Raw genomic sequence first — 26,525 nt, 5'->3', positions numbered from 1 at the left:
TATTATAAACATTTTAATTTTTTTTATTTGAAAACAGGTTTTATTTGAAACCTGAAGCAAGGTTTTATGAAGATAGTAGTAAGGGATACCTAAAACAATAGTTAACATATAGTTGGTGCTGCTTCAATCGTTGCTGATTTGTGGATTATAATATCTCATTCTCTGCAAAAATAAGCCAGAACATAGAAAATTAAGTTAATAGCTTCCCTTTTTTCCTAGAAAATGCACATTCTTTAAAGGTACATAATAATTCAAGTATAAAAGACATAATTCTCCTTCCTCTCACCTTGTCTAGAAAGTAAGCATAGGTAAAGGCAGAAATGAGAGAATCCAGGTCACATGATTTGGGGCCAATGACCACATGAACCTTCTCCAAGCGTTTGCTTCGATTCTGAAACAAATTTAAATAAAATGTCACAATTTAACTTGCAGAAGTCAACAGAAAGAGGAAACATTTCAGTTTTTTTTAAAGTATGTTTTATCTACATTCATATACTATGGCAGAAAGTCTCGATTTACCATGACTTCTTACATGGGAGCATAAAATCTGTACAACATGCTCAACATTCCAAAATGTTCACTCCAACCAATAAATTGTCAGGATGAGAAAGTGTAGCTTTATTATGATTATCCACAATTTCACTTCATTTGACGTGTATTTCTGAGTCGTAATTTTTTAGTAAAAGATCATTATACATTATACATTTACTAAGAGATCCTATACATTTAGGAAGAGTTGCATAGAATTCCATTATTATTTCCTTATATTAGACATTATTCTTTTTTCAATATTTATTCTTTAGTTTTAGTGGACACAATATCTTTATTTTGTTTTTATGTGGTGCTGAGAATCGAACTCAGTGCCTCACGCATGCTAGGTGAGCGCGCTACCACTTGAGCCACATCCCCAGCCCTAGTCATTATTCTTGATATAAGAAAAAAGCACAGTTTTATATATATATATATATATATATATCTCCCTGGCATGTGACATAATCAAACACACAAGCTGTTGAGGTACACTTTCATGTCACGTTTTGGGTGACAGGACACTGTCTATGCATTGTTATTTAGTGATGATAGCACTTTCCTCACTCAGAAAAAGGAATATGATTAGTATCATCATTCAAAATACACAAATTACTGTAACTGCTCTTAGAAAATATATTTAGTCCCCTCTCTGGAAGTGAACAGATACGGAATTTTTCCTGGTCAACTAACTCAATAGTTACTTAAAACTCCTTTATAGGAGGCTGGCGTTCTTTTGAAACATTCAAAGAACCAACTGATTCTAGAAAATTCCATAGTGAAACAGCTCAATACGGACAGTTATACCATAATTTAATATCTTTATAATATATTAGAGACAACACATGCAAATACTTCCCTCCCTTTTCACCATTTGTTTTAACCTCTCTGTTTAGGAAGGACTAGAAAACCAACCTAGTTGTAATACAGCTCCGAAAGTTCATGTAAAAGGTTAGACTCATCATGACCACTTTCATAGAAAAGACGTAATTTTTATGTACAGAACAAAAATAAAGCATGATTTAATAAGCTACTAGGTATTTTACAAATAGATCTAGAAATCTGTTAGTATGTACATGCAATTGCTGGTATCAGAGTCAGAAACAAGTTACTAAACAACTAGGTTTTGGCCTAAGGGAAAAAAGGTAAATCTGGAAGAAGGCTGGATTAGTGTGTGTCATAAGCTAAAATGCAGGATGGACGCTGCCGGTGAGTCACCCAATATGTCATATCTACAAATTTAAAGAGCACTTTTTAAAAATATTAAGCTTTTGGTTCTCAGAAAAAAAATCCCCACCATGATTTAAAGTATGGGAAAAACTCTCTGAATATAATTATAACTGTCCCTCATAACCACCAAATCTAGCTCCCATCCCCACGTCCCCCAGCTTCCTTCTCTGACATCATAAATGTATAGCCGACTCACTTGGCTGAGTATCTTGTGAGGTTCTAATCTAGGTCTAGCTCTCAAAATCAAGAGTCACATATTCTAGGAGCACCTAAGGAAATTTAGGTAAATGGAGTTAGACTCCATTACGACATGTACAAACGCATTAGGAAATCATATTACTGTAAATGCTGTTCTTCCGAGAAGCTCAGAGATCTAAGTAGACATTACGTCATTTCTCCTCCCAAATCTTATGAGACAGACAGTAAGAAGATCAACAACACTTTTTATAGGTCAGAGGAGTCTGTGTTGGGGCCAGCATTGTTTCCAGAACCCATGGCCTACAGCACGAGCTACTGTCCTGCACTAACCACTCCTCAAGGCCACTGTGACTTCAGCAAAGTCACAGTGAGTGAGCATGGGAACTGAGTGATAAGAGAGAGTGCTAAATATGCATGCTAAACACAGCAAGGCTTCGGACCTTTACAGCATCAAACTTACTGACCTATTTGTGTTCTTATCTAGGCTTGATCATTCCCCCACACACCCGTGTTCAATCCCAACTTTCTCAAAAGAAGATGTGAGGCGGGGGAGGTGCAATTTGTGCCACAATCCAGTTCCAAGCCCAAGCTCACTTATTACTTAGGATAACAAAAGAGCTAAATAAGGTTTGTGGGCCCAAAGCTAATACAATTCTCACAACTCAGGAACATTCTATGAATATTATGATATATTCCTCTTCATTTAATGAAAAAAAAAGAAAATACATATCATCTTGAAGGTCAAAGCCAGAGCAGATCCTGCTGCAAAATTTTGAAGATTCTCCCTGGTGCCACATGTTCATGGTCTCTCAATTCTCTTTCAATTGCCCTTCTTCCCACATATAGTTCATATCATGGCCTCTTCCAGTGCCATTTGTCCACATTTGCCATTGACAATGGAAGCCACTTTTCCGGGGCTCCAACACTGTCTTCTCCCACCATCTGCCTCCATTTAAATGTGCCATCATGCTGGCAAGATGGCACACATCTGTAATCCCAGCAGCTCAGGAGGCTGAGGCAAGAGGATCACAAGTTCAAAGCCAGCCTCAGCAATGGTGAGGCACTAAGCAACTCAGCAAGACCCTATCTCTAAATTAAATACAAAATAGGGCTGGGGATGTGGCTCAGTGGTCGAGTGTCCCTGAGTTCAATTTCTAGTATACCCCCAAAAATAAAACACTAAGAATGGATGAAATAGATACTGCACTGCTTTGCCATCTAGATACATTTCCAAGTGGATTGTCAGAATCTTCTTTAATCAATGTATTAAAAATATATTGAACATGCCAGTTTTACAGATCATGATTTTAATATGTTTTCAGAGTATAATCCTATGTGCTGATAAAATGAGACTCCTTACTGACATTCAGATCTCTTTCTAAAAAATGCCTACACATTCAGATTTAACTGTTCATTCAAGAGAGCTGCACTTGTTAGGCAAAAGTACTTTCAAACTCACCCACAGAAAAAAAGAAGAACTGATTAGAAAGAGGCTTCTAGGGCCCTGAAATAAATCAGCTTTTTCATAATTTTATACTCTCAAAAAAAGTTGCCTTTGCCTATAACTTTTCACATTTAACATCCCATAATAAATGTCTTAATCAAAGAACACTTGCAATACAGTTATATTATGATTTCTCAATACATCTTCCCTACTTCCCCCTTCCTAAAAATTCTTTGAACATTTTCCAAAAAGAATTAATTGAGGGGAGGGAGCTGTGGCTCAGTGGTAGAGCACTGGCCTAGCACGTGTGAGGCCCTGGGTTTGATCCTCAGCACCACATAAAATAAATAAATAAAATAAAGGTATTGTGTCCAACTGCAACAAAAATAAATATTAAAAAAATAATTGAAATGAATTTTGTTTCAAAAGCATTGCAGGCAAACCTCACAGAAGTTGGAGAACATCTTCCTCACTCACTAATGCGGAGCACATTTCTTAGTCCCTCATTTCTAATCAATAAACAAAGGAATGAGAGAAAAAGAAGCCTCCCAAATGTTTAAGATGAAACCTCCAAAGAAAGCTAGACTTATAAAAGAGTGGCATTTGAGCCAATGCTCCCTCAGGAACTTACTAACTCTAAGTCAAGAAGAGCGTCTTTGCTCCAGGTGGCTGACTATGGGGTGGAACAGAGAAGTGTCCAGTTCTTCCCCCCAGGAGACCTATGCAGCTGTGGCTGCCATGATTCTGCATCTGAAGACTCAAAGAATGGGTTGCAGGAATTCTTACATGCTGCTTACAACCTGTTGGACTTAGATCCACACCTGCCACAATCCCCAGGAAAGACAGGGCATGAGACATTTACACAGCCAAGAAAGTAGCAAGGACCAAAGAGAGCGGGGTGGAGATGCCCAGTGCCTCAGATCAGCTCTTTGCATACAGATAAAGTCACACAGTTAAATAAACAAGATGCTCTGAGATTAAGATGATTTTGATAACTCCTGATCTCCTGAATTTCTAACCTTATCACTACCTGGAGAATGTCTGGAACCCAGAGGGAAATGGTAGTGCTGGGATCAAAGGACATCAACTGAAAGTTTAAAAGGCAAAGAAGGAAACACTTCATGTGAGGGTCCCAGAATACAGCAATTTCTGTACCAATTGAAATTCTTGTATTTTATCCTCTATTCCCTACTTTTAATTTTTTTTCTGATAAGTAATATATGCCATTGTAATAATTAGGTGCAATAAAAACCAATAAAGCACCAGGCACAGTGGTGCACACCTGTTAATCCCAGCAGCTCAGGACAGAAAGATCTTGAATTCCAAGCCAGCCTCAGCAAAAGCTAGGCACTAAGAACTCAGTGAGACCCTGTCTCTAAATAAAATACAAAATAGGGCTGGGGATGTGGCTCAGTGGTTGAGTGCCTGGGAGTTCAATCCACAGTACCCAAAGGAAAACAAAACAAAACAAAAACAATAATGCAAAGATAACTAACTACTGTTAACATATTATTGATTATGGCACATTTTATAATTCATGCATATATACTAACACATATTTTACAAAAATTGGGTGCTTCTGTTTTCTACCCTTTAGAGACTTAACCTTTTGCCTTGAACAATTTTAATAGCTAAATAGTGACAATTGTGCATTCACAAATATGTATATAACAGAATTTCTTGAAACAACATAGGTGCCTTTTTTAAAAAATCCCTATAATGTCAAATAGGGTGCTCTGACCCTGACCACCCCATTGAGATTCATTCTAACAGTTAATCAATAAACAATAATAAGTGACTAGGATACCATAATCAGTTTCTTCTGAGAGATGTACCTTTGTTTTTGTAAAAACAAAAGCATTTACCAAAATCTATAAATTTGGGACAGAGATGTTTTATATTGAATTTTCTCATAAATGTCATAATGTAATGGTGACCTAGTACATGAATATAAACAAATGAATTAGGAAAAGACAAAGTTTTTCAATAATAAGCTTGAAAAGGACAATGAGGTAATTGAATTGTCTTACTTCCTGATAAAAACTGAAACTTAGTCAATTCGGATAAATTTATGTAACACTATTGAACCAAAACTCTTGAGACCAAGGAATCTCTCAAAGAACAGAGTTGATTGAGCTGTTTCAGATGCTACCCAGAAAAGGACCAGGTCCCAGAACAAGTTTCTAGACTACTAAGAGCAGGTGTAGATAGCAGTTAGCAATGTGTCCCCCAGGCCTAGGGCCAGGAGTGTTTACAAGATGTAAAGTCACAGAAGAAAAGCATAAATTGTTTACACAAAACTTACACTGGCTACAGACAAGAGGCACAGGATACATGAGGCAGGGAAGGTTTGGGGTTAGGAGGACTGTCTATAACAGGTACTTGCTGCCCCGAGGGTCTGCACATAAACAGGGCAGTATGGCCCCGGTAGTTAGCCATGAGGGGTTTAAGTCAAGGTTCCAACATACATTCAGGAATGTGACACAATCTTTTTATTGCTTCCACTCCAGAATTGTGAATGTTTCTCCCTTGTAACTGAACTTAGGACACCTCAGAACTTTTAGCACTACCTTTCCAACCAACCTCAGTATTTTTTCCTCAGCCTCTTTTTGCCAAACCAAAGAATGTCTTCTCTTAATTTTTTTCAATTTCTCTTACTTGGGAAAGAGGGGATGGGGGTCAATCTAACCAAATCCAGTTTTCTTCTGTGTTTTGCCCTGGGTCTCCTTCTGTATTTTCACCTGCAAGAGGCCACTGTGGGTGGGTGATGTGGAAGCCAAAGCCTAAACCCAAGTATTGCCTGAGGCCCTTTCTGGATGAGCTGGGTGGTCCCCAAGTTTCCTTCAGGCCAGGTGTTTCCTGGAGCCCCGGATATTGGATACCCAACCACTCCTTTGCTTCTCAGCTAAATCCATGTTTCCTGATCTGTTTACTGCCAATCTTGAGAACAAAATATTCGCAAATGGAGTGACCTCAAATATGGCTTATATTTTATATTTCTTCTGGATCATAGAAATAACATGGGTAAGGATTGCTATTTTACTGAGAACATTGAATTTTTTCATATTTTTGTTGAAGATTCTTTGTGGCCTCAAAGGACAATTTTGGAGGCAGAAATATTTTTTCCCTCTATAACATCATCCTCCAAAAGTCAGGGCTAGACCCCCAAATCCTTATCTTCCATGAAATAAAAAAGACTGGGGCTGTGACTCAGTGGTTAAATGCCCCAGGATTCAATCTCTGGTACTGAAAAAATAAAAAGTAAAAACATATAAACCCCAAAGGCACACCCCCAGTGAGCTACTTAACCACACCCTACCTGCCTACATTTAGCAGCCAGTTAATATATGAGTCAATTAATCCACTGATAAGGTTACAACTCATAATCTAATCCTTTTCACCTCTGAAAATTCTTGCATTCTTTTACACATGATCTTTTGGGGGATACCTCATACCTAAACCATAACATCACCTAAGGTTGAACATTAATCACTTTATTAAAAAATATGCACATTAGAAAACATTTGGAAAATGTGGAAACTTACAAAGGGAAAAATCCTCAATTCCCACAGTTAATCACTATGAATACTTAATGAATTCCTTCTAATCTTTTTAAAAAGTCCTATATGAGTATTCTTTTGCAATGCTGTATTATATACAGTTTAACTCTCTTTATAAACTTACTAACATTCTATTCTGTTAAAATTCTAAAATGTAAGTATCAAATGGCCAGGGGTAACTTATGCTTGCTTGAGTAACTCCAGTCACCAGGTCAGTGCTTAGCACACTGTTCGGGCTGGGTAACTACCAAAAACAATGAATGAAAAAAAATAATAAATATTATACTTAATGTTATTACTTAATGTGGATCATCCTACTTTATCTAGTTGATCATCAATTCTTAGAGATTCCTTTTCATTTCTATTGGTATAAATAAGGCCATAGTGGATAGTTGGAAGATAATATTTTTGTGTCCATTCCTAATTATTTCTACAGAATAAACTCTTGAATTTTAAATTTCGAGGTCAAAAAATGCTAGTATTTTAATGCTCACAGGAAAGGTTGCAGAAATTTTCATTCTCACTCACAGAAATACTTAATTCTCAAATAAATCTTCAACTTCAGCATTATCATGTTGAGAGGTAAAATAGTATCTTAATGTTGTTTGATTTGTATTTATTATGATTGCTTAAGATGAGTGCTTCAGGTCATTTTTTTTTTCATATGGACACAAAATTTCATTGTCTTCAGCCTGGCACAGTGACCCACACCTGTAATCCCAGCCACTCGGGAGGCTGAGGTTCAAAGCTAGCCTCAGCAAAAGTGAGACACTAAGCAATGGAGTGAGATCTTATCTCTAAATAAAATACAAAACAGGACTGGGGGTGTGACTCAGTGGTCCAGTGCCCCTGAATTAGATCCCTGGTACCACTCCCCAAAATTTATTGTCTTCATATTTTTTTTCTACATGCCTTTCAGGATGTTAATCCTATTATTATTGCTAAATAAACTATTAAATATTACTAACATATTCAACTTTGGTAATGTCAATAATTCACTACTTTGTTTTCTGGCCTTGGGCATCTATGGAACAATTTGTTCAATAGATTACATTAAGATGCAATAAGTATGCATTATTTAATATGGCATTATCATTTTGAGTACTAAAGGGCTGAGCACACTCTGTGCCATATTTTCCACAATCTACATACTCTACTGCTGGACAAAGTTTCAAAAAATGCACTCTAGACCCTGCCTAGGTGTCCTAGCTCTTGACTGGAATGAATTTATTCTTCTGTTTTGCCTCATGTCAAAATAATAAAACAACAATATTAAATGTAAGATGTTGAATATAAAATTATTAGTTTTTAAACAAAGTGAAATTTCCTTAGGACAACAGTACCAAAAGAATGAAAAAACATAAACAACACAATGGAAGATATTATTTGCATAATATTTGCACCTTCTTGTCATTTAAAGGACAGCATTTCTAACATGCAAAAAGTTTGTACCTATTGATTTTTAAAAAGGCAAACAACCTATGAGAATAATAGGTAAAAGATGTGAATGGGATAATTATCAGAAAGAAATAAACACAGGAAAAGGCATTTAACCTTATTACCAGTCATAGAATTGCAAATAAAACCAACAATAAAATAGTGTTTTCTCCATCAGATTAGCAAGAAATTAAGCCTGATTCTCATGAGCAGCCAAGTTTCAGAAACATCCCCTCAAAGAGAACTCAGGATAAGCAACTAAGGACCATGGAGCTCCTATTCACTAAAGAAAATTCCTGAAATTGAGTTTTAGAAAGGACTGTTTATGTGCTCTAGACCAAGTACAATTTCAGAGAGAATTGTTAACATCATAATATTCAGATTTATAGAAGTTTAAAGTTAGTAGAGTTCAAACCCTTCAACAACCCTTCACTTCCCAGAGTGAAGTAGTTAAGACACCTCAGAGTGAAGAAAGAAACAACTCTGATTTATCTTTTTCTTTCTTTCTTTCTTTCTTTTTTTTTTTTTTTTTCTTTTTTGGTACCTGGAATTGAACTCAGGGACATTCGGCCACTGAGCCACATCCCCATCCCTATTTTGTATTTTATTTACAGACAGGGTCTCATGAGTTCCTTAGTGCCTAGCTTTTGCTGAGGCTGGCTTTGAACTCTTGCCTCAGCCTCCCAAGCCACTGGGATTACAGGCATGTGACATCATGCCTGATTGATTTATCTTGTTCTTTAAAATATTCTGTTTTTTAGAATATGTTTTATAATGTGTATTATATGCTCGTATAGTAAACATGAATAAAATTCATAAATAAATACATATATTGAAAGAATGCACTCAAAAACAGTTCCCAAAAGAAATTCACACCATGAGCATGTAGGCAGAACACACGTCACAGAGCTCTGGTGTGTGTGTGTGTGTGTGTGTGTGTGTGTGTGTGTGTGTGCGCGTGTTTAGAGAAAGAGCGTATCCACCACCAAATGAGAGTCTATTATGTGTGAGAGGGAAATGGTTACTTAATATTTTTCCTTTTGTGTTATTAACAAAGTGTTATTCCACAAAACTTTTATTTTTAAGAACATGAGAAAGGGATGAAGAAAAGTTGACAACTCTCCTCTGCCCTCATATTGTATCTGACACTGTTGTTCACTAACAATGCTGACTTGAGCATCTACAATGTCCAGAACGCTGCTTGCTGTAGGAAGTCTTGGGGACAAAGGTTCCAGCTGTGATCACAAAGGAGCCACCAGCTAGTGGAACTGGATCTCTGATGCTGAATCTCTGGCCTCAAGTGGTTTTATAAAGTAAAGGATTTTCATGAATATTATGTCATCGCATATTTTCCTCTTTCCTCTCAAAATTTAAGATACTTGACTTCTCAATCTGTCCATTATTCAAACTTACAGATAAGTTATTCTGAAGTCATAACAGTTGTAATAATTTTTTAAATGTCTCAAGCAATGTGAACAAGTATGCTCTACATTCTATCAAAATGTGATTTGCCATTAGTACCTGTATGTAAAACCTAGGCCCAGAAGTAAACATTCATAACCACCTTAGAAGGGCATAATTGTAGTTAGACAACAAGTGTTATTCACCTCTGTCCCCCAATATTTGGGCGATTAATGGATGCCCAGTATAAAGCAATTCTAAAATTCAATTTTAAATAATTTCAAAACAACAAGCACATCAACTGTATTAATAATCAGAGATGCTAGAGTTTATACCCGCAGGCAATCGTTTTACACACAGTGGTTTCTAAGGAATTTCTGAGCTTCCCATGGTGTCTTTGAGAATTTACAGTTATGCATGTCTCTTAGTTGGCAAATGTGGGAAATATGTTGTAAGGTTCAAATAACTTCCTACATACAGTTGAATAGGATGACAATAAGACACACAACTTCACTGCCCAGAGTTGTTGAATATGCAATTCACATTCAGCCCTTTTCTTTAAAATTTTTGAAGGTGAGAGATGGGCATATGGAGTCCTTTTAGACCTCTCTGTGGTGTATATTTGGGGAAAAAAAAAAAATATATATATATATATATATACATATATATTTCAAGTTAAATTAAAAAAAAAAAACCTACCACAGAGAGCCTGGTTTGGGCGGGGTGGGGGGGCGGTGCAGAGCAAAGAGGTTTTAGAAAGAGGAAAAGAAAAAGGATGAAAATGTGAGAAATACAAAGTCCAGTGGTCCATTTTCAGAATACGGTATTTGGCTATAAATGTAAAATGACTTGGAAGTTAAGAAAGGCAGCGGGAGGGGAGAGCAGGGTGGAAAGTCACAAGCAGTTAACATGTGAGCGTAAAGATTCACAGTCTCTTGACAAACAGAAAGTGAGAAGGAAGGGACACAACCCAACCAACAGAGCTAAACTGTGTACCACCAAAAGGCACCCAGTCTCGGGACATCTCGCCACAAGGGAGGTGGAGACAACCAAGTCTATTTCTTTAAATAACCCAATAGGAGACAGTAAAACCAGAGGATCTTGCACTCCATAGTACTCAGCCAATGAGGAACCAGGGGAGGATCTTGAGCTCTAGGGGATAAGAGGATAAGAGGTGTTGTATACCCTGTGTGTGCCTGACCACCCACCAGGCATCAGATCTTGCAAGACTGTCATTAAAGTCAAGCCTTGCTTTTATGCTGTACCTGTGTCTCTGAGTTCTTTAGGTTTGGACAGAAGGGAAGAAGGGAGGGAGAGAGGGAAGGAAAGGCAAAGAACAGACTGGAGGAAGGAAGGCAGGACGGGGAAGGAGGGAGAAAACCCCTTCTCTCCGAGGTTTTATGCCAAGCCTGGGCCCTTGAGGACACACCCTTGGCAGCTGTTCAGATCAAGTCTTTGGTTTTGATCTATAGAGTTGAATCAGCACTTAGGATTGTGCCTGGTAAAAAGATTCACTTAAATATTTGTTGAGAGAACAAATCCAGGAGCCCAGATTCCAAGTTCGTGGGCAGTTGTAGACAAGGCTGGGAGTAGAGTAGGTCAAGGGTCTGCCTCCCACCTCCTGTGCCCTTCTCCTTCAGGCCTAGACTCCATGCCCTCCCACAAACTCTCACGCTTGTGGGAGCAGGTGGGGTGCTCTGTTTCATCCTTCACCTTACAGAAAGAGGTGAAGAGAAGAGCTTTTGAGAGATGCCATCAGTACACAACAAAAGCAGTCCCAGGCCACACAGAGCTGTCACCTTCCACCCTGACATAATCCAATCAGAGTCCCCTATGTTATCTCTGAAAAAAAAAAAAAAAGAATTTACTTCCAAGGGCTACCAGGTTGCTTTAGTATAAAAAATATACATATAACTGAGGAAAATCAAGCATTTGAGCTTCACTTGGCTTTTCTTATGCTTTTGTCTTTCCCCCTCTTAATCTTGACAGCCTAATGCTATTTCAGTACATGTCTCCAAATGTTCATCCTGGCTACAAATTAAGTTTAAAAAATATTTGTAATGAGTGGAGAAATAGCCCCAATTCTTATTTCAATCTTGATTCACTACAGCACTTAGATCTTCTGCTTGTCATTTTCTTCACTTTCTTCTATGTAAAAGAAATGCACCCTATATACAGGGTTCCTTATAAAATGTTTTTTGGGGTTTTTGGTACCAGGGGGTTGAACCCAGGGGAGCTTAAACACTGAGCCACATCTCCAGCCCTTTTTTTTATATTATAGTTAGAGACAGGGTCTTGCTGAGTTGCTTAGGGCCTCACTAAGTAACTGAGGCTGGTCTTGAACTCATGATCCTCCTGCCTCAGCCTCCCAAGCCACTGGGATTTCAGGCATGCACAACTATGCCTGCTTTTTAAAAATTATATATCAATAGACAAGGTAGTATGAAGCAGTGTATTGGTGATCTACACTTAGTGTCTATGAAGGACTATTACAGAAACTTAAGAACAGAAACAAAGTGATACAAGATAACAAAATCTTCATGCTCTTCAGACTTCCTTAATTTACCCATCTTTTTCCACCCTTCCAAACACAGTTTCAAGGTCCTTTGCTAAGAATTCAGAAATTTCTGAGAAAGAAATGGCTCATCTCTGTGCAGATGTGTGCTGAGAGATGCTTTGTAGTGTCCCAACGTGCTCCCGGGTCTGTGCACAGCTCTGGTTATGGCGTGCACCCTTACTAGTAACTCCTGGAAGGAGGTGCTTATGTAGTTTGGTTCTTAAGTGTCCCCCAGGTCCATGTGGTAAAAGCTTGGTCCCCATAAGGTGGTGTTATGGGAGAGGGTGGGACCTAGTGGGAGGCCTTTGGGTCACTGAGGGCACGCCCTTGAAGTGGATAGTGGACCTCAGCCCCTTCCTCTTCCTCTCTTTTTGAGTCCCTACCATGAAATGAGTGGCACCACTCTACCACACACTCTCAGCCATGATGTGCCACCGCTGGCCCCAAAACAACGGGGCCAACCAATGTTGGACTGAAACCTCCAGAACTATAAAGCAAAATAAATCTTTTCTCTTTATAAGTTGATTGTCTTAGGTTTTTGTTATGGTGACATGAAGCTGACCAATACAAGGAGTACAAAGGAAGTAATATTAATATGAACACCTATTAGGGAATTTCGTAAGACAGAAGCCCACCCACCTTTACACAATCCTAGCAGCATCCTCAGACCAAGGACTTCTGCCAGGGTTGGGGAACAGCCAACTCCCCAGACTCAAAACATAATAACAATCAGAAAAATACGTACATACTACTTCTTAAGTGTACCCTGGATTTTAATATTTTAATAAACAACTCCAATTTTTGCTGTTATTTTTCTCTAAAGTTGGTATAAATTGCAGAAATTTCCCTCTATTTTTATTTTTATTGAAAAAAATTGTGATTTATAAATACCTGAATTTTTCTTTAATGCATCTTTGTGCAAAAGAAAAAACAAAAAGTCTTCTGCTCCTCTCACCAAGTTTCCAGCACTTTCTTCTGTGAGCAGGGTTAAGATCAGAATCTAGGTGCACTGTCCCTTCTGTGGCTCTCACTATGTGACACAGGTTGCTCCAGTTACTTTAATTATTTCTGCTCCTTTGGGTTAGGAGGCTGGAGCTAATTAGTCAGGTCTTCTCTCCCCGTGAACAAGCCAAGATGCGCTCCGAAGGCTCTCCCCAAAGCTTTGCTTTCCTGCAGTCAGCTTTCTGCTGTCATCTGAAGATCTATTGCTTTAATACTCACGAGTGTAAATGTCTGTATTTCGAACAGACGTCAGGCCGGTGACACCACACACCTGGCGTGTCTGAAACCCACTCAGACATGACAGTAATGAACAGATAAGCGGATAGAAGCAGGCAGGAGGAGAAGAGTTTCCAGTCTGGTGCACTTAGGCAGGTTCACAGGGAAATGTGTAAGGGGATGTTCGGGGCCATTACTGCACTCTGCAAAGATGACAGTTTTTAATGATGCCATTATTTATTACACTGTGTGTTTTTCAGTGACAGAAGAACTCTCACCTTCGAGGTGACCTCTAATGCTCATATTCCCTCTCTCTCTTTCTCTGTATCTATCTATATGTACATCTGTATGTGTGTGAGTGTATGTGTATACACATACACACATACACACACACACACATATATATGTTTTGCAAATTATTTTGCGAACTGCAAAACACTTTTTTAAAATCAAAGAATACCTGGCATACAGTAAAGATTCAATGAAGTTTTATAAAATTCACATTTTGTGACACAGGAAGTGTAATAGAATGTAGAAAAAGATGAAGAATACAGAAATACATACATGATATTTTTAAAGCATAAGCATACTGACATTAACTGAGTACCATGTTCTGGTAAGAACAAACTTTCCCAATAAAAGTTTCAAGTCTACTAAGGATCATATCCTTTCCATATTGGAATAATACGATTTTATGATTCTAAGCAGCAAATAACCTATTTTTCAGTCATCCAAACATTTTCCCTTTATCTGCTCTCTCCTATCGAGAGAATTGCTTGAAGTTCCAAACAGAGCTCCTCAATTGGAATATTTTCAATATTAATTTGAAGGTTATTTTTTAAATTTGAAAGTGGATAATTAACCAATTCGATTTATATAAAATACTTTCAATACACAATTCTTAGAACAAGCTTTTCAGCTTTGATGTTCTAAATGAATCAATTACCTGAAAAAAGAAAGCTGTTATATTAAAGGAAGATTTTTTAAATTTTTTTTATTGGACTACCAATTAAAAAGATGTCTAAAGATTGACGTCTTTAAAATGAGATTAAAAAATGAGAAAATTTTTAAAATACTATAGAAACCTTAATAACACATATTTAAAATGCATCAGAGCACTAAGAACTCTCTCTGTAATAAGCATCTTTTAAATACATGACATTTTAAACTTTTTACTCATTTTGTAGAATAAATCTTTGTTCATTAGGGCTGATAGCTATGTTCAATAATGAATTAAAGACTCAAAATTTCCTTACCATTTTATTTTCCTTAAGATAGGGCTCTTTCTAAGTAATTTCCTTAGCAGGAATCTAGAACCCCAACAGCAATGAGAATATTATACATCAATTTCTTGATATTGTGGTGTCTGCTCTAAAAATTCCCAGTATCTGGAACAATCAGTGACCTAACACTTCCACCTTATAATAATGCAAACCCACTGTATACCAGATAGATTGGAAGCCTTTTTACCATACAGAAACAAATAGCCATATTATAAATATCATCAATCACTCTCTAACTAGCAACTGGGTAAGTGAATCCATGATTTGAGAACCAGAAGAAGTAATAACATTTTAGCAGTGACCTCAAATTAAGAAAGTGTTGTTTATCTCCATTAACAAATCGAAATCCTGCCCTGTGCGCCCCCTCCCACATTGTTTTTGTTGGTTGGTTTGTGTTTCTTTTTCAGAAGCCTCTAGCAACTAAGACCCCATAGATCATATTAAATAAGAATTTTCATCAAAAGAAGACAGTGAGATTCCCCAATATTTTTTTGTAATAGGAGTAACTTTTAAATTCACTCATAGTTTAATTCATTAAGAGTCTCAGAGTAGAAAGAAGGGAGAAGATGCTAAAAAAAAAAAATCTTCAATGGGTTGGTTTCTGAATGTGCTGGTAGAGGAGTGTTGATACTAAAATATGGAATGAGACCAAGACGAGGTGTGGCAAGGTTGGAGCCAAGAGATCAGGAGGTTGTCCTTCCTACTACTTGGTTGGCAGGTCCCAGCTAACTGGAGAAATGAACCCAAGAGATAACAACCAGTACATAACAAGAGTAACTGCAAAGTACTTCACTGTCACAAAACTCCGGGGGGTGTCATTCGTAGAATGAGATGAGTTCATTTGATAGACCCTAGAAGGGGAAATTAGAACACGAAGCCATGTTCAGAGGGGCAATGATGTGAAGACACAAGAGGAAGCCCATCTTCAAGCCAAGGATTATCTCAAGTCCACCATAACCTGGGAGAGAGACCTGGAACAGATTCTTCCTGAGCATCTTCAGAGAGAGTGTGGTCCCGTCACCACCTTGATCTTTAACTTCTAGGCTCCAGAATTGTGAGATAATACATTTCTTCTGTTTAAGGCACTCAGTTTGGGGTAGTCCGTACAGCAGCCCCAGGAAATTAAAATACTAAGACGTAGGTACATTAAGGGTTAATTATGTAATTCTTTCCATTTTTGTATATGTTTTAAATTTTCTATAATAAAAAGTAAAAAAATAAAAAGAAGCATTGCACATGGTCTCAAAAACATTAATAATTCAGCTGTACTCTGCCACAGTGTTCCCGGAGGAAACCACCCAAGTACCAAAGTACCTCTAATATCCAAAACTACAGCTGGTCCCTTCTTCAATTCATGAGTCTAATTTCAAATCTGCAATCCCCTTTCAGGGAATCACTGGTAAATCTCCTAAACAAGGCGCCCGAGAGCTCTCCTGTGCCTCTTGGCTCTTTGGGGCCCCCAACAGTGTATCCTCCTCTTCAGCATAATTGAAGCAGCCTGGCAGTGCTTGAGAAACCCGCACAGGGGGAGAGGAGAGAAAGGAAGAGCTTGCAGCACAAACCCACGCGGGAAGCTTTCCTGAATTAGTTTCCTGCCCAAATATGAATGGACTACTGGATACACCATGTTGACGGTATTTGACACTTGGTAGACAGGTTAAGGAAAAGTACACCATAAAGTGCATTAAATAACCTCATAATCACATTTGTAGGCTAAGTGAACCGGGGCCACCACAAGTACTAAAACACATGATAACAAAGGCAGTCAGCATTTTCCATACCATATGCTTGTAAATGTTATTCTGCAGGGAACCAATTAAAACTATGGAATACTTAGAACACAGACATATGGAACAAAACAGGGCAACTTATCTTGTCACCACGGTGCTTGCTCAGTACATCTATTAGGGAGATGTGATACTGAATTATTAGTACAAATAAATGTTATTTTAATTATGAATACCAAAAGGCATACCACTACTTCAAGGGCTTGCTATGGTGGTGGCGCCGTTTTGTTTTGGATAGGAGAGCCTACTGTCTCCAAATAGTCACATAAAATACCAGTTGTATTAATTATCAAAAGTATAATTATTATAACAAATGTTTGGTCAGTCTATATTCTAAGTGTCTCAACTGTTACACTGGGAAGATAACAATAATATTATTCTATGAAATCCACAGGGTTCTTGGTAAACCACTTAAAAAACTGTAAGCAAAAGCATGGAATTTGTGTCAGGTTTTATTTTTCTGGTTATCAATGAAAAGAAGACATGCAGACCATCCAAAAGGAGAAACTATCAAGACTGATTCTAACAATCATTAACAAACCAGCTTTATTAAGTTTTCCTGACATTAAAAGAGACGAAAACTTAAAAAAAAAAAATCTGGGCTACATTCATAGTTCAGTCTTAACAGGTAAAAGACAGTGTTCTTTTCCATCCCATAACTGAAGCTTTGTTTGCCATTATTACTTAATTTAGAATTAACATTTAAAGGACTCAGACATATACATTCTAACAAGTTGGTTCAAACACAACAGGAATTATGCTAGGATTTGCAGGCTCAAGCAATGCCCCCAGATTCAGAGCATGCATGAAATTTAAAAGAAGACATAAAGGAAAAGAGTAACAAGAGTTTATAGCCCAATAAATCTGTTAACTATACTGGATGAGATCAGGGAAAGGACTGACTGGTGTAGTATGGCATCTGGGACTACATTAATTAATAGTAAATTAGCACCAAAATATGAGTAACAAATTTGAAAACACTAGTTCCACATGCACACTCCTACTTTCTTGTCAGTGATCCATACAACAATTGTGTTTAAAACAAACAAGATTGGAGGAGGAGGAGGAGGAGGAGGAGGAGGAGGAGGAGGAGGAGGAGGAGGAGACAATGACAAACTACTGAGACCTTTTCCCAGGTTTTTCTTCCCTACACACACCTCAGTGTTAGCTATCCAGGGAGCACCTGACCTGTTCCACACTTGCCGGATTTTCAACTCCCAAGTCTTTGCATTGGTGGATCCCTTTCCCTAAAATTTCCTTCTTCTTTGTCTGCTCAGTGAACTGATTCTTCTTTTAAAGCTCTGCTTAGCCATCACCCTTTCTGTGAAACCTCTCCTGTTTACCCCACCTTCAGAACGTCAGGGCTTTCGGTACCTTCCAGTGCTAGAGATTTCCAAATTGTAAATGTGTCGTCATATCTATCTGCATAAATTGTGAGCAACCTGAGGGCAAGATTCCTGTTTTAGTCATCTGTGAGTCCAAAGTCTTGCAATGTTCTGAGCAGACAGCAGAGAAGTACTAAATAAATGTTTAGAAATGAATGAATGGGAATTTGGGTATAGGGACCATCCCACCACTCAAGCCATGTCATTGCTAACCATCTTGCTTTCCCATCTATGTCCCTCTGACATATATACCAAACATAGGGGAACATCAAAATCACAGCATGGGTGCAGAAAGCACCCAGAAACGCTGTTTTTTGTTTTTGTTTTTGTTTTGTTGTTGTTTGTTTGTTTTAATGCAGCCCAGGTTCCACTCTGCTACATCTGATCAGCTGGATCTAGAGTCTGGCCTGCGTGCCTGTGTTTTTAGCAAACTCCTCAGGTGAATGTAATACACATCAAAATGTAAGAATCAAGCCTCCATGATTTAGTAGTAATTTCCTAAATTTAGTAGTAATTTCTTACCGCATAATCCTTGCACCCTGTCTTTCCAATCCAAAAACTGGTTTATTTAGAGAGGTTTATAACCTCTCATCGAATAATCATCCCATGGTATAATTCTGTTCATCATGCCGCTTAAAAGATAATCAGAGCAGCAATGTATTCACCAGTGGCATCTGGACGCACATTTGTCTTCTCTCACAGTGCTAGCCTTGCACCTAGGATGCTCAGCGCATGCGCATTGTCAATGTATTTCAAACTGCCTTTCGTGGTTTGTTTAGAGCACTGCAGTCCTAACACATTTTGTATGAGTGGCACCAAGGACCGGTCATCACATATCGAAACCAATGATGGTAGTGAAGAATCTTCAGATACAGAAGATTAAACTCCATATCTCACAATACTGTAGTAAATTTTCTGAAGTGTAATATTTTGACTATAATGCACAAATCAGTAACAACAAACGTTAACTTTTTTCCAGACTGTAAAAATGTTCACTAGACTGTCAAGAAGAAATGTTGTGTGTCTATAGGGACTATTCAGTTTTAACACATATTCATGAGTATTCCAGGCATTCTAATCTTGCACCAAAGACAGTTTAGTAATAAATTATTTTTAAGAAATACTGGTACCATGAAAAAAAAAGAGGTTCAGTTAATGGCTCCCCCCGCACACACTTTTTTGAAAAACATTTTTTTTTGCAAAAAAAATCTGCAACAGTTATGTAATGAAATACAGTAGACAAAATTATTTCTGCAAATCTGCTTGCAAAACCTGTTTCCAGAGAAATGATTTAGTCTGACACAAAGGAACAGTCTTGGATTTGAGAAAAACACTAATTGAATGGATAAATGGAAATAAAAAATATTCAATGAATACTTTGGATTCAAAATCTCCATGGTCTTGACTGAGTTTTGCTACTAATAAACCATCAAAGATATTTCCATAAATGCAAGGAATAGTATGCTCTGCTTGGGAATACAAGAGCACTTTATGCCCATGACCCACTGCCAGGCAGAATGCAAACAGGATGGCTCCTGACCACATCAGGACCCCTTCCTGGGCCAGTTTCTCCAGGACTTTTTCAGACTTTGCCACAACAGGAAATGGATGATACTGATTCTGTAGAGACACCTACATAAACAAGTGGGGTTTTATATTTGTCTTTCTTTCTTTGATTTATCCTTCCTTCTCTCACATACATATGTACCTATTATACTTGGTGGAGGTGGTGGGAGGGAGCCCTGAGGCTACTCCACCATTTTTAGTGGAATTGACAAAAAAAATCATCAGCACATGTCAATCATCCTAACTCTTCTGTTTCAATCTCCTTGCTACCCAAACATGCCATTTTACACACTAGTTTTAAAATAACCATTGGATCTTGGAAGAGGCTTATACCTGAGAGGAAATTTTATATATAATTACCCCAATGCCTGCCATCTCCAGAATTACAGTGACTCCAGAGAAATGCTAATCAAACTGCATTACATGAAATATTTTTAGGCACATAATTTAATAGAGGTTGACACATTTGAAAGAAAGTTGTCTCCTCAGGATGCCATAAGACACATAAAACTCTCTAGTAAAGAGGCAGGAGACACAGGATACAGAGCCGAACTCTACTACTAACTAGCTGTGAGACCTTGATCTAGACACTTCTGTATTCTCAGGCTCAGGTTCTTCATCTATAAAATAATGAGGCTGGACCAGATGATTTCTAGAATCCCTTCTAGCTTTACTGCTCTAGAATAAGTCTACAAAAGAAGATGGGTGTAAGAAGAGGAATCCCAGGAAGAAATGCATTATAAACTATAGAATTTTTATTTCATTTTTCTCTTATTTTAAAATTTATATAATTTAGTAGTGTATTACAGTTATACACAATAGTGGAATTTGTTGTTACATTTTAATACATGCACATGATAAAAATTCCCCTAGAATGTTTATTTTTTAAAAAATCAAAGGAATAGTTTCTAAAGGTTGGAACTCCAGGCACTGCTGCACTGGAGTTCGAGGTCGACATCTAAGAACCCATTCAGTCACACTACCCAAAAGTAATCTTCCTTGGCTACAGACTCTCTCCTGAGGCTTGTTTAATAAATGTTTAAGAAACACTGAGATGTTAGAGTGTAGTAACCAAGAATGGGTGAATGAATAATCTGCTATTTGAAGAATAAACTTGTTCTCGGATTACAAGAACATACAACTGCTACCTTTTATAATATCGTCTCCAGCTGCTGGGGTTTGGAAAGAAAACCTCTCTAGGGGATACCCTTACCCACGATAGAAAATAAAATCTACCTAGGTATAGTGTAAGATATACTGTGACCCTTAGCAGGGGAGATGTAGAATCTAGACTTAGCAGGAAATGGGGATTTAACGGTGGTGTTGTTATTGACAGATCCTGGGGCTGATCAAGCTGTTTAGCAAGGAACAGATAGGGATCAATAGCCGCATCAGCAAGACACTGAAGATGCTGCTGATTTCTCAGAAATTGTCCTCTGTGGAAAAAAAAAAAAAAAAAAAAGATCAGCACTGTGGTCAATCAGATGGTCCTTGAGGCTACTGGAGAGTCAAGGTATTGACAAAACTCAGTGTAAGAACACAGACTGACTTCAAGGACAGGGCAGCCAGCTAGAAAACCAGGTATTCTCTTTAAAAACAGCTAAAGAGAAGAGAAAGGGAAGGGGCAGATGGAACAGTCTACTCTTAAAGGACAGGGATGTGCAAGAGACATGCATTGGGGATCTTTGGAGGAGACAGGAGTGACATGAGCAAGAAAATGACTCATAATGTTGTTATGAAAAAGCGCTGGACCTTTGGCTTCATTTTTCTCACTCAGAGTCTAGACAAGCTTCAAGCTGTAAAGTCAAAAGTTACTCAGAGAGGACCACAAATAACCCAGAATCCAGAGAGCTCTTGAATCCCAAGAGCAAAGCTCTCTTGGCTATTTTCTAAGAGATATAGGATAGATCATCCACTTTAAAAGAGTTATTAGGAACACAATAAGGAATTCTGATGAGAAGTAAGATTCCTATGTAGTCTTACTTAGTCTGTTGTCTGCGGCTACAACAGAGTTTCTGAAACTGGGTCATGTATAAAGAAAAGAGATTTGTTTGGGTTCACTGTTCTGGAGGCTGGGAAATCCAAGATCAAGTACCTATATCTGGTGAGGGTTTTGTGCTGCTTGGTAACAGGGAGGAAGTCAGAAGGGCAAGTGGGCATGGGAGGAAGAAAGAAAACAAGAAGGGCAGACTTGTTTCATAATAGCCACTCTCATGGTAATTAATTCGGTTCAGTGAGAGTCCAGGGTTAATCAGGGTGAGTATTTAGACTTTTTATAATTTTAGAAGAGAGCTTTAAAAAGTGATGTAATTCTAATGATACCTATCATGAAATCAACTAAACCTATAAAAATGAATGCTTCGTCTGTTTCAGAGTTTTACAAAGGAAGCAAATCACTAGTGGTTTGAATATGGTTTTCTCCTTTCAAAACTCAGGTTGAAATTTGATTGCCTTTGTGGGTTGTTGGGAGATGATTAGGTCAGTAAGAGGGATTCATGACTTTCCTACCAGACTGGGTTAATTCTCCTGATAATTCAAACTGAATTATATGGAATCACTCTTGTTTCAAAGTATATCTTTTAAAATATAGAAATACACAGACTTTTATCTCAGTCCTTTGTATCATTAAAATGTTGTATTGGGGCTGGGGTTGTAGCTCAGTGGTTGAGTGCTTGCCTCGCATGCCTGAGGCACTAAGTTTGATCCTCAGCACTACATACAATAAATCAATCAATAAATATATTTTCAAAATGTTGAATTGGCATGGAAAATTAAGAATTATAAAATAAAACTTTTTAAATAAAACTTTCCACTTGAATGAATTAGTGATAATATCTTACATCAGAATAATTTTTACCTCAAGGGTCCCTCATAAGCATGCTAAAGGGAGCCAGGAAGGCTGCGTACAGGCAAGTATTTTCTGAAATATGTTCTGGTAAACAATAGTACAGTAAAAATTCTGGAAAATACTGTGCTTAACAATGTTTAAACACATGATTATATCACAAGACCTCTCAGATGCTTCACCAGTTTATTGTAAATTACCACAGGTATGCATGTACATGAGAGAGAGGAATGAGATGTTTCTCAGACTTTTTTGATCATAAAACCCTTTTTCCATTGCACGGCTTATGGAATGCACATTGGGATTGTCTATGCTTCACCACTTGCGACATGAAAAAATGTCTATGTCATAATTTTAGCTACGCTGTAATCAACATCTGAAAAACATCTACTGAACAACAACGTATTAGACACCATTCTAGAAGGTGCTAAAACTGATCAAAACTCCTGCTTTTATGTAGCTTATATTCTAATGGGGAGCAAGAAAATAAATCAAAGAGTAAAATGTGTAATTTTACACATTTTACATTTAATTTTACATGTAATTTTATACAATTTGTATTTACTCAAATAGGAATAAATGTCAAGAAAAAATATCAGGGAAGGGTAATGTACATTACCCACTGTGTAAATACCCACCGTGTATGTGTGTATGTGCGAGTGTGTGGGAACATGCATATTTACAAGCCTGTGTTGGGAAAGGGGCAATATTTTTAGTAAAGTGGCCAAAGAAGGCCCTCAAGGGATAGCTGAGGACATAAAGGAAGTGAGGGAGGGAGTTACCACATAGCTGCAGGAGAAGCATGCTGAGGAAAGGGTAGACCCAAGGAAAGACCCAAGGGCACATCAGAGACAGGGATCTGAAATTGGACTAAAACAAGGCCCTGTTTCTAAATGTAATTGTAAAGATTACACACTAGTCTTTTATGAGGCCTAACATTTTTTAAAGTCATGCATTTTTTATTTACATTTATTTTTATTGAAATTGGTATTTTTTTAAGGATGGATATGAAGTATTTTATTTTTTAATTGGATATAGTGTTTTATTTTGTTTTTCTTTCCATATTTTTATTGTGCCACAACATTATAATTGTACCTAATCATGTTAATTTGATGTTACATGTTCATACATGTACACTATACAACAATATAAGTTGGCCACTAGCCATGCATGTTTTAGGTATACATAATTCACCAGTCTGGTACTTCACTGTAGGAATCAAGTCTTTAATTTGTACCCCTCAAACCCTGGAGGATCCCTGGGACATTTTCAGGGACTTCGTGAACTTAAATCTATTTTCATGAAAATTGGGAAATATTATTTTCGTCTTTTTTTGTTTGTTTCTTTTTTTTTTAAATTTTGTGCTGTGTAGACATTTGTGCTAATGGGTTTTCACAAACATTTGCACAAAAGCTGTGGTAGCTAAAACTTTCAGAGCCTTGGCAAGAACCAGGGTATTGGCACTATTAGTCACTGTAATCTTCACAGCCATGACCTGCCAGGGACAAAACTGCCAGCTTCACTGAACATGTCCTCGATGAAACAGCGAAAAATATTAAGTTGATTAACGATCAAGGCTCAAGTCCACATATCCTTTTCAGTACTCTGTGATAAAAATGAGAAGTATGCACACAGCATTCCTTCTGCATTCTGAAGACCGATGGTCGTCCAGAAGGAAAGCAATTGTGAGACTGAGTTGTGAGCTGAATTAACTGCTGCTCACTAAATATTTTTATTTGGGGAAATATATTGATTTTTGGTAAGGTGTTCTTTTGTTAACATGTAATGAAAATATGATATTTTAAATAAATTAATAAATAAATACTTAAACTTTTTCCCATTTTTTTTCTAATATGATAAATATTGATAAATAGAAAACACAGACAGACAAGTTTTTGGTTATCCTGGCTGATTTCCAAAAGTGTGAATGTTTTCTCAAAGAGTTTGAGAAGCACTATTATAATAAAATAACAAAGCCATCCATGGACTCGTATATATGTCTGTGCATGTAGACACATATGTGGATGTATGTGTGTGCACACACATGTTTTTTAAATTGAAATGAAATTCGCAACATAAAATTAACTATTTTAAAGAGAACAAGTCAATGGCCTTTAGAGTGTTCACAATATTAGGCAACCACCATGCTATGGCAGGAGTCATTACGTCCTATCTTCATGACCTGGGCCCTATCCATTGATCACCTCTAATTTGCTTACATTTTAATTGACTAATATATAAGCAAAATTATTTCCAAAGTATTATATTATTACCAATAAATATAGAAAGCCAATGCCACTTGCTAATAGAAAAAAAAATGAATGAATCACCTCAAATCATTCCAAGAATTTATATTATATTGTATTATTTGTACAATACAAAAAATGTCCTGGTTTTTGGATTATAATAATAAGCAAACATTTTAATGAATTGATAAGCTGAGGATTTGATTAATTCTAAAAGTTAGGATTCATTACTTATTCTCTCTTCTCTGGAAAAGCTAGTGAAAATATTTACGACTTTGAGTGACACACTACCCATGTAGCACTTGGCAGAGCTTTGAGATAATGGACAAGTAACATTCTTAGCTACAGGCTTGCTTTGAACATAAGAACCAAGTGAATTCAAAAACTATAAAATTGTTCAAAAAGTTACAATATGGCTTCTGAGTACATTAAAAAAACAGAACCACATTTAAGTTTTATCGCCTTTGGATTCTCTCTGTAATAAAAGAGACTGAAGATATAAGGAGGCACTTGACACTTGACTTCCCTCTTTTTGGGTGCAGAAATCACTCCTTGTAAATGAATTATTCTCTGTACTACCTCTTCTATGGTGACTTTGCCAAGTGCAAAAACATCCCTTCCCTTTTCCGTGCCCCATTGATGTGATGTTTCTGTTCTTCCCACCAAGACCAGAAATTTATTTTTCCATTCCTTAAATCTGAGCAGACCTGTGACTTGCTTTGTCTAACAGATATAAGAATTCATTAAGTGGCTAAGAAAATGAAAAGACTATAAGAAGTACTTAACACAGTACCTGACACATAGTAAGTCCTGGTTAAACATTGACAGTATGTATGCAGTAAGCAGCATGCACTAGGAATGTGGCTCCCTGTTTCAGGGACTTTGGTCTGCATTCCTCCCATATCCTTCTCCTCCCCTCTCTTCACTTGCCAACTTTGGGCTGGGTCCAGATGTTACCAGTTGATAGCAGGCCCAGCTGAAGGGCCTGCACACAGCACATTTGGTTAACACTTCCTGAGGAAGTGAGAATTAACTGGCCCATCCTTGGGTTCACTGCAATCCAAAAAACTCCAAGTCCACCTTAGAGTTCACAGTATTTATGACATAAGCTGGTGGGGCTAGTTTAATTTAAACCATCTCCATTGGGTAATTTTGTTCGCACACTCAAGAACTAGAAAAACAACTAAACATGTTGAGGACCAATGGCTAAATGCCTCACATGTACCATCGCATTTATCTTCCAAGTAACCTCCTGAACTCCAAATAAGATTATATATTTAACAGATGAAAAAACCAAGGCTTGCAGATGTGAATATTATGCTTGATTAACTATGTGGAAGGTGCTGTAAGAAAAAATAAACAAGAACTGATTCTTGTTCCCCAAAGTTCTAGCACTAAAGATCCTTTCCATTCCTTCTTTCCTCTGCGGACTCCATGTCTTGCAAGTGTTTATTTACCCATTCCACAGCATCATTAGTTTTGAAATACTAAAACAGTTTCCTGCTTTGGGGATCTCAAAGTACTAGATCCCCTGATGTGGAACAGTTGAACTAAACCTTATTACTTATTTTACATTTGAAGAAAGAGAATTCCAGAAAGTGTCAGTGTTTTGCTAAGGTCACACTTCTCCTACTAAAGAGAAGGCACTAAAATCTGCATCTCATTGTTTCCTGGAGCCATTGTTTTTGCCATTATATTGTCTCTGGAACATGGTGTTTGTCACAGGGACAATTTGAAACCAAGTCACCATTAGAAGGAAACAGAATTAGGAAAAAGAATCATTGAGGAATGATTCTGTAGCTGTCACACCTTTTTGGCTTAGTGATTATTTACCCCAAGG

General features: G+C 37.5%; 1 protein-coding gene across 6 annotated transcripts in view; it reads right to left on the bottom strand.

Annotated features, from left to right (window-relative positions):
- The window catches only part of Prune2 (prune homolog 2 with BCH domain), a 260,170-nt gene that overhangs the window by 215,595 nt on the left and 18,050 nt on the right, over positions 1 to 26,525 (bottom strand). For all 6 annotated transcript variants that reach the window (XM_026394031.2, XM_077797009.1, XM_077797008.1 and 3 more), the window contains exon 2: positions 287 to 391. In XM_026394031.2, the coding sequence (XP_026249816.2) occupies positions 287 to 391 (105 nt within the window). The remainder of the gene's footprint in view (positions 1 to 286; positions 392 to 26,525) is intronic.

Source organism: Urocitellus parryii, chromosome 4 (genome assembly GCF_045843805.1).
Source record: "Urocitellus parryii isolate mUroPar1 chromosome 4, mUroPar1.hap1, whole genome shotgun sequence".
NCBI classification, from domain to species: domain Eukaryota; kingdom Metazoa; phylum Chordata; class Mammalia; order Rodentia; family Sciuridae; genus Urocitellus; species Urocitellus parryii.
This window is presented reverse-complemented; position numbering and strand designations above follow the sequence as displayed.